At 41.0% G+C, this 18312-nt stretch overlaps 1 protein-coding gene across 1 annotated transcript; it reads left to right on the top strand.

Annotated features, from left to right (window-relative positions):
- Nucleotides 1930-16117, top strand: LOC109844931 (LEAF RUST 10 DISEASE-RESISTANCE LOCUS RECEPTOR-LIKE PROTEIN KINASE-like 1.2). Its single transcript, XM_020414106.1, has 3 exons — nucleotides 1930-2479; nucleotides 8328-8588; nucleotides 15071-16117. Exons 1-3 carry the CDS (start codon nucleotides 2422-2424, stop codon nucleotides 15961-15963), a joined length of 1212 nt encoding a protein of 403 aa, XP_020269695.1. The 5' UTR covers nucleotides 1930-2421; the 3' UTR covers nucleotides 15964-16117.

Below are 18312 nucleotides of genomic sequence, written 5' to 3'. Positions count from 1 at the left end.
ATCAAAGTTGATACCTCCGTGGGGTTCAACTTCTTGATAATCTCCTCCATTGATCAAGCTTCAGACCCAACACCTGGTCACCTTCTCTTCCGACCCTTGTTGTGTGCAGTGAAATTTTCGGCAGCACCTCTGCTGCACAACAAGAGTAAGATCTCAGGCAAATTCTCATTTCTCAGAGGAAACAAGAATCAAAAAACAGTGATATATCTCATCGCCGTGAGATATATACTCTTCCTGTCATCAGTTCGAGGACTGAGTCAAGGGAATCCATGCCAAACTCTAGGTTCGACACGGTGCACCGCGGGGGAGGGGGGGAGGGGGGGGGGGCGGCGACTAGGGTTTTGGTGGAGGCTCTGATACCAAATTGAAATATATGAGAAACCCTAATTATTATTATGAAATCTCTTGGGCTTATATAGGCCCCTACAAAATACAACTTACAAATAAGTCCCTACATATTACTTATATGTCAACAAAAGTTATCTGTAGACTGACTTGAAGCTACTGTCCAATGGAGGAGACTTTGACTGAAGACTTGTGCTTATTAATTACGAAGCAATTGCACCTATTGATTCTCGGTTCCATAGTGGAAATAATATTAAGTTCCTTCGTTCAGAGTTTATTTTCAATTGTCTTAAATATCTAGGGAAAATCTATGCATTCAAGTGGTCTTCAACAAATTAAATAGATTTACATTTTTCTTCAAATAAAATTGGACTTCGTCAAAGCCAACAGTTGGCCTTTCAGTGTGAGTTCATCATGAGTCAATAGAAACTCTTATTTTATTCTCCTAAACAGAGAAGCTCAATTCTAACGTGCTGCAATTAAAGCTAGTCTTTGAGGTGCCATCATCTATGGCTCTTCCCTTAGCTTACTTCTTCCTTTGCCTCCTCTTCTTCCTTCCCAATTTTTATTTCTCATGTCCAAATCCCTTTATGTGCCGAGATGTCGAAATTCAATACCCTTTCTTCTTAAACACTAGCGATCTCCCTTCCTCCACAGATAATACAGGATCAGACAACTATAGTATCAGATGTGATGATGATTCTGGACCATTGATCAAATTTAACGATCATGAGTATCCTGTGATATGTATCTCGTACACAGAGAAGGTTCTCAGACTTCAGGATCAGGCACTTGGCAACTATTTACTTCAAGGAAAATGTGGGTTCCTTTATAATTTCACAGACCCCATTCCTAATTTCCAGGTTCCACCTCGGTCTCCAGCTCTAGTCCTATCGAACAGCTCCGTAGATTGTCAAAGAGATGCTAATGCTTTTTCTCGCGCTTTTTTCCCGGAGCTCAATGGTTCTAACCATTGCAATGATTATAAACTATATTATTGGGAGGAACTAAATGATCATCATCTGCCCCCTTCCAATAACTGCTTGGTCACTCAGCCCACTTTGCTTGAGTGGAAACTTTCATTTGGCCGAGATGACGGTAGCCTTTCTTTGCTATCTGTTGGTTTTTCGCGTACGTTTGAACTGCACGAAGGATGCTTTTACTGTCAGACGACAGGTCAGAGTTGCACTGGCAACAATTGTTCTGCAAATCCCTCTTGTTCGTGTGAGATTAATATTTGCAAACGTAAGTGTTTCTTAATATTTTGAAGGTTAAGATATTCTTTTGGGATGCAGAAATAATGCTTCTTGCATCTTTTTGTGTACTTCTCTATTAGTTTAGATGTTAATTTCCCTGACTTGGTTAATTAGATCAGTTTACTAGTTCTTTTTAGGTTTCAACCAATTAGGTGAGTATTTAGGATTACACTTACAAGGCTTGTGTATAGAGTTGACTATAAGCTTTCTGATTAGTGCTTAGCTGTGATGTGGGCACTTAATCTATTTGGTTCCGTAGTGTGGTTTAGCTATCGTTGTCTGTCATAAGTAAGTCAGATGCTCGTGTTCTGGTTTTTTAATGGTATCTCATAAGTTTACTTACATTTAATTGAATTTCTTTGTTTATCATAATTTCACTATCAAGAAACACACAGATTCACCAGAATTGAGGAATTCAATAAAATGAGCTTGGGAGAGAAATAATTACCTTAAGCTAGAATTCAAAGAGTGATATTAGTTGTCTTTCTTGTTTCTAATCTCTATTTGGAGAAAAATATTACGTGTGAAATAAAACAAGAGTTTGCCTAGCCTGTACCTCGAATATTCAGTACTTCGATTATAACACGTTACGGAATTAAAAGAGAGCAGTCTGACTCCTATCCTTGAATGTTTTTAGTGTTGCATGTCGTCCATCAAGGGCATTGACAAGCCCTTGGAATGCATATAACAGTTCTGTCTGATTCTGATTGATTTTACCATTCAAAAATACGATCGGCATCTCATATGTCTCCAAGGAACCACTTGTATTAAGGTAGATTCCATGTCTAATCTGTAAATTATTTTCTCACTTCAACGTTTCATGTTCCTTTATGCTGCAGATAAGGGAAGCGGCTCGTGGAAGAAAACTGCTGGAATAGGTAATGAACATGATACTCTTGACCTTCTTCTTCTTTAGTCTTTGAGGAGATACTCTTTTGATAATCAGTTTTTCAGATTTAAATAAGCTATTTTATAGTCGTAGGTAGTTTCTTTTTCCTTTTATTGAGAAGAAAATTAATATGACATCCTGATATTAAGCTGGTTGCTTAAGACTGCATCATGAAAAACTGAGTATTGATATATATTTTCTAGTGGTGATTGTAGAGGTTTATGGTTCTCACAAAAATCTCTTCATATAAACTTTTATGTGCGTTACGTTACTTAGGACTGTATTATATTCTTCCCGTTGTGATTACGAGTGTGACTATACTGCATAGCCTACCATTGGTCTGCCACATCAACATGAATGTCTCTTCATAAAAAAATTTATTTAGTGATGTTGGGAATTTACGCCTATACCCCTAAGACAGCAGAAACGTGGTATAGAGAAAATACACCAAGATTTAACGAGGTTCGGCAACTGCATACGTCCTCGGGAGCCACACAGTAAATTTCTTATTAACCAACAAGAAATTACAAATCAAGAGCAGATCTCAAACTTGAGATCTCTCAAATAAATACAAATTAATACTATAGCTATAGTATTAATATCTCTTTGTCTCTCAAATACCCCTATTTAAGTATCTCTTAAATAGAGAATATTCCCACAATAAATTCCTCTCAACTATCTGAGAGCTAAAAAATCACGAGAGGAGAAGAAGAAGAAACACCGCTGCGTTTTTGAGTCTGCCGCCAAAATCTCGTGGAGAAGAAGTGCACAATCTCGTGCCCTGGGGTTTCCCTTTTATAGGGAAACCCTAGCTGAGCTGTCGACAGCTGTGAGGAGCTCGCCTACGCCACAACCTCGCCTGTGGAAGATCATTGAACTCGCCTGCAAGTCACTGGAGTTCGTCAACTCGACCTCGCCTGCTCGAGCTCACCTGCGTCACGTCGACTAAATCACAAGCTCACCTGAGGGAGCTCCTCGCCAGACCTTCGCCTGCAGGTTTGGGCTTCACCCCTAATTCTAACAATCTCCCACTTGGAGACCAAACCGCCGTCAGCAAGCTATCTTAATAAGCATCATCTCCTGTGTGGCTCCGCCCTCATCATCTATGCATGAAGGCCAACTGAAGTTGTACACAACTCCAGTTTCTGAACGGTCACTGTCTTTGTTAACATATCTGCTGGATTCTTACTTCCTAGAATCTTCTCTAGTTTTAACACGTCATCTCCCAACAGGGATCTGATGAAGTGGTACCGAAGCGTAATATGCTCGTTCTAGAATGAAATACGGAATTCTTAGCCAAGTGAATCGCACCCTAACTATCGCTATGCAAAACATTCTTTTCCTGTTTAAATCCCAGCTCTATTAACAAACCCTGAAGCCATATCATCTCTTTACTGGCTTCAGTCACTGCAACATACTCAACTTCTGTAGTGGACAGAGTGATAATCTTCTATATCTGTGACATCCAACTAATAGTTGTAGTTCCGACAGTGAATACGTAGCCGGTGGTGCTTCTTCGGTGATCGACTTCACCGTCGAAATCTGCATCTACGTACCCTTGCACTTCTACCTCTCCCTTACCAAAGTGTAAACACTTCTATGTAGTGCCTCGTAGGTATCTCAGAATCCACTTGATCGCTTCCCAATGAGCTTTTCCTGGATTTGACATAAACCGACTGACCACTCCCACTGCATGGCTAATGTCTGGTCTCGTACAAACCATTGCGTACATCAAACTTTCGATAGCTGAGGCGTTAGGAACCTTAGCCATACTCTCTTTCTCTTCTTCTGACTGAGGAGACTGATCCTTCGATAGGCGAAAATGGCTGGCCAAGGGTGTGCTCACTGGCTTGGCTTCACCCATGTTGAATATTTGCAAAACACAGTTGATGTACTCTGTCTGAGATAACTGCAAGAAACCTCTCTTCTTATCTCTCGTGATTTATATTCCAAGGATCTTCTTCGTTGGACCCAAGTCCTTCATGTCAAACTCCTTTGACAGCTGCTGGTTCAAACTCCTGATATCCTCTATATCTGTACATGCAACCAACATATCATCAACGTACAGTAGTAGGATGATATAACTGGACTGATAGCTTTTGAAGTAGCAACAGTGGTCGGCGTTGCACTTCTGGAAACATTCCTTGTGCATAAAGCCGTCAAACTTCCTGTACTACTATCGTGGGGCTTGTTTCAGGCCATACAAGCTCTTCTTAAGTCTGCAAACCAGGTTCTTCTTCTTTTCTTCTGAGAAACCTTCTGGCTGGTGCATGTATATCTTCTCTTCTAGATCTCTATGAAGAAACACCGTTTTCACGTCCAACTGCTCGAGATGAAGATCTCCAATAGCTACAATACTCATCACTGTCCTGATAGTATTTAGCTTCACCACGGGAGCAAAAATATTGGTGTAGTCAATTCATTCTTTCTACTGGAATCATTTGACCACTAGCCGGGCCTTATATCTTCTGGAACCATCCTGCTCCTCTTTCACCCGATACACCCATTTGTTGTGGAGTGCCTTCTTACCCGTGGATAACTCAGCTAGTTCCCACGTCTGGTTTGAGATGAGAGACTTCATCTCATCTTTCATGATAAGCTCCCACTTGCTCGCATCTTCACCCTGACAAGCTTCATCATAGCTTTCAGGCTCCCCACCATCTGTCAGCAACAGATAGTTCATATATCTCCTGTTGGGTACAGGAGGCTAAGAGGATCTTCTTAATATTAGAGCTGGTGTGTCGGGCTCTTGCGCACTGTTTTGTCCAATAGACTATTCTGGCTGAGGGCCTTCTGCATTTGGTTTTTCAGAGAGGTTACTCGGGACATCATCTGTATCTATAAATGTTGACTTGCTCTCTGAGTCATCTGTCTTGTGCATGTCCTTGTACATCACCTTCTCGTTGAATATCACATCTCTGCTGCGGATCACTTTCTTGTTTTCATTGTCCCAAATGTGGTAACCGAACTCATCTTCACACATAGCCGATGAAAGTGCATTTCTTTGACTTAGGATCAAGCTTATTCATGCCTTGATCACTAATATGTACGTAAGCTACACAACCAAAAACTTTGAGATGTGAGAGTTTTACCTCATTTTCGCACCATACCTCCTTTGGTATTCTGTGCTCCAATGGAATCGATGGATCTCGGTTGATCAAGTAAGCTGTTGTGTTGACTGCTTCTGCCCAGAACTGCTTCGGTAGGCCTGACTACATCTGAATGCTTCTGTCTCTCTCTGTCAACGTTCGGTTCATCCGTTCAGCTACACCATTTTGCTGAGGCGTGCCGGGCACGGTTCTCTCCATTCTAATCCCGTACTCATAGCAGAACTTCTTGAATCTGGTGTCTTCATACTCACCGCCATTGTCGGTCCTAAGCTTCTTTATTATCAGACCGGTCTCATTCTCGACCATAGCTTTCCATCTCCTGAAAGCTTTAAATACTTCTGACTTGTGTTTCAGAAAGTAGACCCACACTTTCTGAGAGTGATCATCAATAAAAGTCAAGAAGTAGTGTTTCTCATCAATGGACGTGGTGGTGGTTGGTCCCAAAATATCTGAGTGAACGAGCTCTAGCTTCTCTTTCTTAGGGGTTCTGCCACTTGTCTGAAAGCTGACTCTCTTCTGCTTTCCAAGTATGCATTCTTCACACATATCTAAATCAACTGATTCTAGACCTGAGAGTTTTCCCTTTGTGTGCATGATTTTCATCCCCTTTTCACTCATATGACTGAGTCTCTGGTGCCACAGCTTTGAAGTCTCATTGCCTGCTGCAATTGAGATCAAACAACGTGCACCCGCTGTCATATACAGGGTACCAGTCTTCTTGCCTCGGGCAATCATCATTGCACCCTTTGAGATCTTCCAATCATCTCCATGGAAGGTCGTAGTGTATCCTTCGCCAGCCAACTGGCCTACGGATATTAAGTTCTTTCTCAGGTCAGGAATATGCCTGACATCCTTCAGCTCTCATACTGACCCGTTCAACTTAATTTTTACTACACCTTTGCCCATAATAGCACATGGTTGATCATCACCAAGGTATATGTATCCAAGATTTTCGAGAATATACTTCTCGAAGAATTCTTTCTGAGAAGTAGCATGGAACGATGTTTCTGAATACCCAAGATTCCTCCTTGCTCTCCAAAGAGCATATCAATGTGTCGTCTCCTCCTGAGGTGGAAGTGACATTCACCACTGTCTTCGCCTCCTTCTCCTTCTGTGCACTCTTGCACTGATTCTTGTAATGCCCGGTCTTTTCATAATTTTAACACTCGATAACATTCGAGTTGTTGCTTGGATTCCTTGACTTGGACCTCATGTCCTTTGATCTACCTCTGTAGTTTGATTTGTCTCGTCCGTTCCCTCTGGTTGAATTTCTACCTCTTGACTCTGTATGTAATACTGAAGAGGTTGTAGCTTCACCCGACTATCTTCGTCGGATCTCCTCACTGAGAACCAGATCACAAACGTCATCGAACTTCAACTTGTTACTTCCCGACGAGCTACTCACAGCTGTGACTGTAGCGTTCCAACTCTCTGGTAGGGAGGACAAAAGTATCAACGTCCGAACTTTCTCATCAAACTCAATTTCAACTGAACTCAATTGGGTTGTGATCATGTTGAGTTCATTAAGATGTTGTACTACTGACGCGCCTTCCGTCATTCTCAGATTGAATAACCCCCGCATTAAATGAACTTTGTTCGCGGCTGATGGCTTCTCATACATATTTGAGAGTGCTGCCATAAGATCCGTCGTGGTCTTCTCATTCGCAATATTGAACGCAACATTACGAGTTAACGTCAATCTGATAACTCCGAGGGTTTGTCTGTCTAGAAGGATCCACTCATCTTCCTTCATCGACTCTGGCTTCTTCCCCGATAGTGGTTGATACAGATTTTTCTAATATAGATAATCCTCTATCTGTATTTTCCAGAATCTAAAATTTGTTCCATCAAACTTCTCAAGTTTTATTTTTCCTTCATCTGCGACCATGGCTCCCACTTGAATTTGACTTCCTCTAGATCGTTTCACGCTCTGATATCAGTTGTTGGGAATTTACGCCTAAACCCCTAAGACAGCAGAAACGCAGTATAGAGAAAATACACCAAGATTTAACGAGGTTCGGCAACTGCCTACGTCCTCGGGAGCCACACAGTAAATTTCTTATTAACCAACAAAAAATTACAAATCAAGAGCAGATCTCAAACTTGAGATCTCTCAAATAAATACAAATTAATACTATAGCTATAGTATTAATATCTCTCTGTCTCTCAAATACCCATATTTAAGTATCTCTTAAATAGAGAATATTCCCACAATAAATTCCTCTCAACAATCTGAGAGCTGAAAAATCGTGAGAGGAGAAGAAGAAGAAACACCGCTGCGTTTTTTAGTTCACCGCCAAAATCTCGCGGAGAAGAAGTGCACAATCTCGTGCCCTGGGTTTTTCCTTTTATAGGGAAACCATAGCTGAGCTGTCGACAGCTGTGAGGAGCTTGCCTACGCCACAACCTCGCCTGCGGAAGATCCTCGAACTCGCCTGCAAGTCGCTGGAGTTCGCCAACTCGACCTCGCCTGCGCCACGTCGACTGGATCGCAAGCTCGTCTGAGGGAGCTCCTCGCCAGACCTTCGCCTGCAGGTTTGGGCTTCACCCCCAATTCTCCCGTTGTGATTATGAGTGTGACTATACTGCATAGCCTACCATTGGTCTGCCACATCAACATGAATGTCTCTTCATAAAAAAAATTATTTAGTGATGCAACTAAAAAAGTAGATTCATGTACTCTTTCATCTAATGATGTATTTTTGCATATGTTGTTTATGGCTGCAGTCGCCGTTGCAGGAGGAGCCTTAATCCTTGGATGTAGCGTCGGTCTTTTCTTGTACATGAATCGTAGGAAAAGACGACAGCAATCTAGCCTCCTTTCTCAGAGCATATCTTCAGACATATACTTGAAGAACAACGACACTGAATTATTTGATGCCACATACCATACACATATCTTCTCTTATGAAGAGCTGAAGGAAGCCACAGACAGCTTCAATGAATCAAGAGAGCTTGGTGATGGTGGTTTCGGTACTGTATATAAAGGTAATTTAAGTTTTCAGAAGTGAGTTCCTGCAATTTCCGCAATTCTAAAAGTTATTGGGGGGTTTATTGTGATTTCGAATGTTTTTTGGGATTTCACTGCAGAAAGATGAAAGTTCTTGGAAGTTTAGCGTAACTTACCCTTATATTTACTCCCATATAAACATGTACATCATTAGTTATTGGAAAATTGGTGGTTTATCAAAAATTGTCAAGGATTTGACTAGAAATTAAAAATGAGGAATGGAAAGAGTAGTGTCAAATTCTTCCAAGGATTTTCTATTCATTCCTACAAACCACAACATGATATTTTTTTTCGCAGTTTACCCATTTTTTTAAATTCGAGTCCTTGAGTTGTTTTCTTTTTTCTTTTTCCCCCATCTTCAAGTCGTACAGAAGGAAGCTACTTATATCAGAGGGGTGAAGGGATTGCAAATAACAAGGTTTTTTTTTTTTTTGATAAACTCTTTCCTTCACCAATATGAAACTTGGGCATTTAACGGGTTTTCCACAGAAACCATCTTTTAAAAAGAGTGATTTATCAATATGAAATTTGGGATTTAAAAGTTCAATTTTAATACAAAATCCGGAGCGACTAACCACCTTTACCTACTTTCCCGTGAAATACCGATTGAAATAAGCATAGTGCCCTTGAAATCACAAGTGCCATACACTTAGGGCTGTCCAAAAAGCTCGCGGCCCGGGTCCGGGCCCGGGAAAACACGCCTAGTCCGGACCCGGGCCCGGCTCGGAACAGTGTCGGCCCCGGGCACCAAAACCGGGCTGGGCGGCCCAGGCCGGCCGCAACGGTGCACAGAGATGACGCGTTGCTGGAAAATGACGGGCCGGGCTGGGTCGGGCCGCACCAAACGGTCACCTCTGGTAACCGTTTGGCAGAATTGACGGGTGCTGGCGCAGCCCGGCCCGGTCCATGTCAAAAAATGACCGTTTTGGCCGGGCCGGGCAGCCCGGCCCGGTCCGTTCAAAAACTGACCGTTTCAGCCGGGTCGGCCTGGTCATAACGGCCAAAAATGGGTTTTGACCGTTTTGCCCCTAAAAACAGTCAAAAAACGGCTAGAATATGAGGGTTTTTTAGTCATTTGCCTAGGAGGCTGCCTCTATAAATAGAGGGAGGTTTTCACTTCTTCTCCTCACACCAAAACTCATTTACTTCTCTCTAATACTCTCTTATACAATCTTATACACTTTTATACTCTCTTAAAATCTCTTATATTTTCTAATACTTCTATCAAATAGCTTTTAGATCTGATTATGAAGAGTAACACCTATCTCCTACCGATCAAGATATAAGTCCTCCTATAACAACTACTCCTCCTACCGGTGTTAATCCTAAATCTGGTGGCGACGAATCTGCACCAAGAGCTCCTAAAAGGCCGAGATCCGATGTGTGAAATTTTTTTAAGAAGATAGACGTCACCAAGGATGAACACGGTAGGATCATCACCCAAAAGGCTAAATGTGCGTTGTGCGGCCAGACTTTCCAAGCTCATCATAAGAGCGGCACCAACCACCTCAAACGCCATATAGAAAAACACAACAAAGACTAGAATCCTCAAGGTGATATCCAACAATCTATGATTTCCCAATCCTTCTCTTCTGGTAGTCTCGGTAGTTGGAATTATGACGCTGTCCGAGCCAGGAAATGCGTAATCAGGTTTATAGTTCTTAAAAATATTCCTTTTAAATTAGTAGAAGATGATGAATTTGAAGATTTGTTTAGAGATGATTTTTATCCCGCATTTACAAAATTTTCTCGTCAAACCTGTCAACGTGATATTTTAAAATATTATCAGGAGGAAAAAAGAAAAAATAATTTCTTATTTTAAAAATTTAAACAGTAAATTTTCTTTAACTTCTGATATTTGGACATCTAGAGTGCAAACTGGTTATTTATGTATCACAGCACACTGGATTGATAAAAATTGGTAAATGTTTAAAAGATTTATTCTTTTATTACAATTAAAGAGTCACATACTGGTATTAATATTATAAATTTAATAATTAAAGAACTTATGAAAGTAGAAATTGATCAAAGAGTATTTTCTCTTTCACTAGATAATGTAAGTAATAACAATATAGCTGTTGATTTTATCAAAACAACTCTGACATTGCTATGTCATGGTGAACTTTTTCATGTTAGATGTATCTGTCATATTTTAAATTTAATTATTCAAAGTGTATTTTTTGAAATTAAACACATGATAGAAAAGGTTAGAACATTTGCTAATATGCATAATACTTCTGAAATAAGAATTAAAAGATGGAAACAATGTTGTAAAAGAAAAAATTATAAGCTCAGGCTAATTCCAAAAGATGTTGACCATAGGTGGAATTCCACCTATACAATGTTAAGTGTAGCAATAAAATATAAAGAAATTATAAATGATTTTATAAATTTTTATGCTCCTAGTTCTAGCTCTGGTAGTACTTATGGAATAACTAAAGATGAATGAATAATTATATGTAATTTAAATGAGAAGTTACAAGTCTTTTGTGATGCTATAATGTTATTATCTGACTGTTATTATCCAACAATTACTTTAGCTGTTTTACAAATTTTAAATATTCAAAAAAAAATTTCTAAATATCGTATGGATGATACTTTTAGAGCTGTAATTTTTTAAATAGAGAGCAAATTTAATAAGTATTTTAGGCCTATTCCTCATATTTTTGGTTTGGGGGTTCTTATTGATCCATGTTTGAAGGATATTGGCCTTTGAAATTTGTTACAATCATTATATGGTGGACAGATTATAGACTTAGATGATGGATCCACCCTTACTGCTACTTCTCATCATTTAGCTATTAGAAATTATTTTCAAACATTATATGATGAGTATGCAGCTAGACATGGTGTAGCTACACAACAGTCTACAGCTTCGGCGCCTTCGAGCACAAGCCGAGGTAAAAGTATAAGTTTTGATAAGTATGCAATGGTAGCTGAACTAACTGGTGGATCTAGACTTGGATCAGCATTAGAGATTTCTGAAATAGATGAATATTTATCTGCTTCCTTAGTTAAATGTCAAGGAAATGTTTTAGATATTTTACAATGGTGGAGAGTATATGAATCAGTTTCATATCCTATACTTTCCACCATGGTTCGTGACTTACTAACAGTGCAGGTTTCGACGGTAGCTTCGGAATCCGCCTTCACCACAGTAGGACGTTTGATCGACGACCACATGACATGCTTAGATCCGTATACTGTACAAGCAGTGATGTGCTTACAAGATTAGTGGAGGTACGAGAAGCAAACGCAAGTCATCGATCGGATGGCTGGAATTGAAGATAAATTTAAAGAGTTGGGACTAGCAGATAGGTATAAAGATTAGATAATATTCATCAAATTATAATTTTTATTTCTTAGCTTTAAATTTGTAATGAATTATTTCGAAAAAAGTTACAAATGATAGTGATATAGGTGAGTAGGTGCCAACATAGTTAGGATGTACTCATCTATTGTGATACGACGAATTCCGAAATAAATTTATACTTGTAAATGATTTACTGATTATTAATAAAAAATTATTTTTATCATCTTTTATTTTTATAATTTTTTGTACTTGTAATTTATGCCATTTCAAGTTATTAAAAAAATTTATATTATTTTCTATAATTTTTATGTATATTTTATGATTTATGAGGATTTTTAAAAATTTTAAATTTTTTTAAAAAAAGGTAGGGAAGGACATGACGAGTTATTTGGGAGATTTTTAGTTTGGGGCGGGAGTCTCGGGAGGGGCAGAAGTAATTTTGCATGCGGTTAATAGGTTCGATTGATGTCCACCATGCGGATGACTCACCTTCTCGCGAATCTCACTCTAGTAGTTAATTTGTGGTTGCAAGGGCGTTGTCCGGCCTCCTTGGCGGAATTTATTGCTAGTGCTCCCCTTACTCCGTTGCTGAAAAGTGATGGGGGCATAAGGTCGATTACGTTAGGTACCATTTGGAGGCGTCTTGTCTCTAAAGTGGTCATGAAGAAGGTGGGGAAGGACATGACGAGTTATTTGGGAGATTTTTAGTTTGGGGTGGAAGTCTCAGGAGGGGCAGAAGCAATTTTGCATGTGGTTAATAGGTTCGTTGATGTCCACCATGCGGATGACTCGCTCTCCATACTTTTGGTTGACTTTCGCAATGCATTTAACTTGGTCGACAGGAGTAGTATGTTGCGAGAAGTGCGCCTTAAGTGTTCGGTGATCTCTTCTTGGGTGGAATTTCTATATTTGCAGCCCGCTAGACTGTATTTGGGGGTGATTAATTTTATTTGGTCCGCTCGGGGAATCCAGCAAGGGGATCCGTTAGGACCTCTGTTGTTCGCGCTCACGCTACACCCGTTGATTCTACGAGTGCAGGAATAGTGCAAGTTGCCTCTTCATGCTTGGTACTTGGACGATGGGTCCTTGATCGGGGATACTTTGGAGATTGCTAAGGCATATAAGGTGATCGAGACTGAAGGCTCAAGGCTCGGGTTGGACCTCAATGTCACCAAAACTGAATTATTCTGGCCCTCACTGGATCCTAGGAGTTTGCTGGAGGGGTTTTTCCCCTTGGATATCAGTCGGCCTCGTGATGGAGTAAGGCTTTTAGGTGTAGCAGTTAGCGTGGATGAGGGGTTTGTTGGTGGGTTAGCAGCAAAGAGGGTGGAAAAAGCGACGCAGTTAATGGAAGCGTTGGATCAACTTAGGGATACAAAGTACGATCTCGTCCTTTTGAGGGCTTGTGCCGGTCTGTCCAAGTTGTATTTTGCCTTGAGGACTTGCCCGCCACAGCTCTTTGCTCAGGCGGCAAGACAGTTTGATATTGCGCTTCGGAGGTCAGTCGAGAGCATTGTCACATCCGAGGGTACAGGCTTTGGGGATCTCCAATCGAGGCTGGCCTCTTTACCTATCAAGGTGGGTGGGTTGGAGGTCTATGCAGCGACCGATGCCATACAATTTTCTTTTGTGGCCTCTCGGATTCACTCCATCGAGCTCCAAGACCACATTTTGAGAGGTTGTGGTGAGATTTCTTTAGGTGGGTATTTTACTTCCGCCAGGGCCTTTCTTCAAGCCAAGATACCTGAGGTTGACCTTCTTCAAATCACCACTAAAGGGTCTGTCCCCCCAAAACCAATGCATTACTTGGCAGACATCTTTTATGGTGGCTTTTGTAGAGATCTATCGACGAAGTTCGACCTTTCAGAAAGGCAGGTTGCGATTGTTGAGTGCCCGCGGGCAAAGCACGCCCAGGATTTTTTGTTGGCCACGCCTATTGAGGGATTGGGGCAGCGTATGACTCCAGGGGAGTACCAGGCCATCCTCAGATACAGGTTGTTGGTTCCTTTGTTTGTGGAGGGGACAATGTGCCCAGTTTGTCGTAGATCGCAGATGGATGCTTTTGGAGAGCATGTCATTCACTGTCAGAAGCAGCCGGGGTTTCAGTACAGAAAGGACTTAGTCAGAGATGTCTTGTATGATATCCTCCAAAGAGCAGGAATCTCATCAAATAAGGAAGCGTCGATCAACTTCCTCGCTCCTCCTGGAGAGGCTAGATCTACTCTAAGGACGACAGACGTTCTTGTCTACAGTTGGAGCGGGGGAAAGCACGCTTGTGTTGATCTCACAGGGGTGTCTCCGTTGGTGGGGTTTGGTAATGGAAAGTTCAAGGTTGGGCATGCAGCGGATAGAGCGGCAGAGACAAAGGTGGTCAAACATGATCAAGCTTGCAAGGACAACCACCACAGCTTCATCCCGTTCGCTTTCGATACGTTTGGTTTCCTTGTAGTTGATGCGGTGGAGTTCCTCAGGAAGGTACAGAAATTCATGAATAAGAATGTGGCGACAGTAGGATCGGCTGAGTACATGTTTCGTAGGTTAGGTTTTGTAATTCAGAAATGATTAGCGACGTAGCTTGTTGCCTGCTTGTTATCAACACATGTATAATTTTTTTATATTAATACCTAAATAAAATTGCTAACAAAAAAAACCGGCCCGGCCCGCTCAGGCCCGGGCCAACCGGGCCTGGGTCCAGGCTTTGGTTTTGTCCGGCCCGGCCCGGATGGACAGCCCTACATACACTGAATTTGGTTTAGGTTTGGTTAAGAAGCCGCTACGTGACCGACACGTGCGCATTGAGAGCGTTTTGGGCTTTTCAATTGAATTTTCACCATTAAAAAAAGTCCAGGGGGCTGATTGCTAGAGAAATCCCTTTTAGAGAATTTTTTTTAATTCCATCATTCTTTTATTTGGAAGTGGTTTGTTCCGCATGCTCTTCTCCTATTGACATTGTGTGGTGCTCACGGAGCACCTAAGAATTTTCTCCTTTAAAAGTAATTTTTGTATTAATTAAGCATTAAAAGGTGGTTTTCGTGTTGTCATCCTATTTTAAAAGTGGATTTTGCCGGGGAAAAAAACCCTTTGTCAAATTTCAGATGCTTTATTTTCTTATTTCAAACTGTTCAAACTTGATGATGTCCCTCCTAGGCGAGCTCAAAGATGGTCGTACGGTTGCCGTCAAACGCCTATTCGAGAAGAACTACCGAAGACTTGAGCAATTCATGAATGAAATCGAGATCCTCTCCTGCCTCCGCCACCCGAACATCGTAGCGCTCTATGGCTGCACATCCCGACACAGCCGTGAACTCCTCCTTGTGTACGAGTTCATCTCCAATGGCACGTTGGCAGACCACCTCCACGGCCCTCTCGCGTCCAAAGAAGCAATTTCTTGGCCCATTCGTATATCCATCGCCATCCAAACAGCTGACGCCCTAGCCTACCTCCACTCAGTTGAGCCACAGATCATCCACCGTGATGTCAAAACCAGCAACATTCTTCTTGACAAAAACTTCCACGTAAAAGTCGCAGATTTTGGTCTTTCAAGGCTGTTCCCCTTGGACGTGACCCATGCGTCCACTGCACCACAAGGTACACCGGGGTACGTCGACCCTGAGTACCACCAATGCTATCAGCTGACAGACAGGAGCGATGTTTACAGCTTCGGAGTAGTGTTGATTGAGCTCATATCGTCAAAGCCTGCAGTAGACATCAGTAGGAATCGTCACGAGAAAAATTTAGCGAACATGGCAATTACTAAGATACAGAATCGCCAGATTGATCAATTGGTGGACTTTGAGCTCGGGTATCAGTCAGATTTAGAGATCAACAGAATGATTGATCAAGTGGCGGAGCTAGCGTTTCAGTGTCTGCAGTCAGAGAGGGATATGAGACCTAGCATTCGAGAAGTCTTCGAGATTTTGAAAAAAATTGAAGGTGGAGGGTATAACGCTGACAAAAAGAATGTGTCATCATTAATTTCAGTGGATACCGTTATAGAGAAGTGGCCTAGCAGGTCCACGACGTCTAATAGTAGCAGTTGAAGTCTAGAATTTACTTTGCTTTCTCATCCTTCTTGTTGATTTCCTCCGAAACTTTTCTTTGATTAAGTGATGCATGTAAAGTTGGAAGTTTTCACTGGGAAGTATGTAATCAACTTTTCTTTGATTAAGTGATGTAAAGTTGGAAGTTTTCACTGGGAAGAACGTAATCAATAGGATTGTACATAGTGAATAGAGTTTTAACATGTTAAATGAGCTTATGCAGTTTCTCGAGAAAAAGATTGCAATGATGGACTTTATATATATATATATATGAGAAAAATAGGTATGTTTGGTATCAAGCACAAAAAATTATGTTTGTTAGTGAGGTGACATAATCCCCTCAACTCATTCAAATGGTTGTATATCCTCATGTACTACTCAACCCATGTGAATGTGGTTCCTCATTTGAATGAGTGGAGGGGATTGTACCACCTCACTACCAAGCATAAAATTTGTGCTTGGTACCAAGCATACCCATATTTACTATATAGAGAAATATGCGTATGTTTAGTACCAAGCACAAGTTTTTGTGTTTGGTAGTGAGGTGTCTCATTCTCATCCACTCATTCAAATAAGGGACCACATTCATATGGGTTGGGGAGTGGATGAGAATGAGACACCTCACTAACAAGCACAAAATTTGTGCTTGGTACCAAGCATACATATTTTTTTCATAAATATATATTTCTTATATATATATAAATACTAGATTTTATGCACGTGTAATGCACGTGGTTAAATACTGTGATTAGGTATTTTTAGTTTATTTTCTTACTAAAATTTGTTTCTCGGTTACTCTTTGATAATTTTTGCTCACTTTGATTAAGTATTTTTTATTTATTTTCTTACTAAAATTTGTTTCTCAATTACACTTTGATTATTTACTTATTTGATGTTTGTTTGAATAGGCTACATGTTTGTTGGAAAATTTGTAATAAGAAAACAAGGAAAGAACTGTATTTGATTTTATTCTCTCTAACTGCTTAGAAAAAGAATGATTACAATTCTCTCAACTCTCGATTACAATTTGAATTCCTGGTTAAAAAAGAGAAGAGAATGATCTGGATTCTCCCCTTTGTTTAATTCTGGGTTCTTCACGGTAGCGATGGAGTGCCTCCCTCGAATGCTCGCGTCGAGTTTGCTCTCCGTTGACGATCCGAATGTCTTAATTCACTGGAACAACAGTCTTGTCTTGTTGATAACTCTTGACGATCTTTTTTTTCTGATTCTGGAAGATCTGATCAGAAGATCCTTTCCCAGCGATCAAAATCCGATGCTATCTTCCGACCCCTCGATCTGATTATCAAAAATCTGATCCCTAACTTTGTTGAGTTTGCTGATATTTATAGGGGGATTAGGGGTGTAACCGCCCCCATAATCCGCTCCTAAATGAGGGTTTAGTTACCTCATTAATCGGTTGTAACAACCCACGTAAGCAACTCCTCAAATTGTGGGTGAAGAGCAGTTTTCGAAACTGCTTAGATCGTGTTTGAACAGGTCAGAGCTTTGACGTGCGTTCTGGCATAGATTCTGTGTTTGAACGCAGCATCTGGAGGTGCGTTCTGCAGCGATGTTGAGCTGCGTTCGAGCTGTGCTTAGCAACGGTTGGAGCTGCGTTTGAGCTGTGCTTGGCAGCGGTTGGAGCTGCGTTTGAGCTATGCTTGGCAGTGGTTGGAGCTGCGTTCGACGGCGCTGATGAGCTGCGTTCGAGCAGCGGTTGATGAGTTACGTTCAGGTTTCTCTATCTTTCTATATGGATGACACCAATGATCAATAAAGAAGGTCTTATTCAGGTCATTTGTGACAATTGAGGTATCTCAATAACGCTCTATCAACTGCAAGTCACGATCTCCACTAAAATTTCATGTTTTAACCATGTGCTCCTCAGTGTGTCGAATATTTGTTCACAGCTCTCTAGATCTTCCTGCTTTTCTAAAATCATTACACTGCTCATCAGCATCTCTAATGGTTGCTAATATGATATTAGTCATGTTATTGTCGCAGCCATCAAGATCAATCCTCCCACATAAGAAGCGGCATTGGTGTTCGAATTGGTGTTATATCTTGACGATGGTATTCAGTGAGGGCTTCTACGTCTTGGTTTGAAGAGATCGTCGATTTGTAATCTCTTTCTGTCAGAGCGTTGCTAAAGATCGTCGTTTCGTAATCCTTGCTTCAACTCCTTGATATATGAAAGTCTTCAAGTCGTAGCCTTCTGGAAGTCGTCAGATTATAATTTCCATGATGGGTGTTTGATGGGGAATCAATTATCTATTGTTATTTTTAGACAGCCTACAGAACCCCCTCCAAAGTTTTCGAAAGTTCGCGGTTGACTGGGACGAATTTTCG

The sequence above is a fragment of the Asparagus officinalis genome, chromosome 6 (assembly GCF_001876935.1).
Source record: "Asparagus officinalis chromosome 6, Aspof.V1, whole genome shotgun sequence".
NCBI classification, from domain to species: domain Eukaryota; kingdom Viridiplantae; phylum Streptophyta; class Magnoliopsida; order Asparagales; family Asparagaceae; genus Asparagus; species Asparagus officinalis.
The sequence above is the reverse complement of the archived record's forward strand: the minus strand, read 5'-3'. Positions and strand labels throughout refer to the sequence as shown.

Excerpts from the sequence above, each read along its gene's own strand:
- LOC109844931 (XM_020414106.1), top strand. The coding sequence starts at position 2,422 with ATGTTCCTTTATGCTGCAGATAAGGGAAGCGGCTCGTGGAAGAAAACT. Across the intron at positions 2,480-8,327 it reads GAAGAAAACTGCTGGAATAG|TCGCCGTTGCAGGAGGAGCC; the intron begins GTAATGAACATG and ends TTATGGCTGCAG. Across the intron at positions 8,589-15,070 it reads TTTCGGTACTGTATATAAAG|GCGAGCTCAAAGATGGTCGT; the intron begins GTAATTTAAGTT and ends TGTCCCTCCTAG.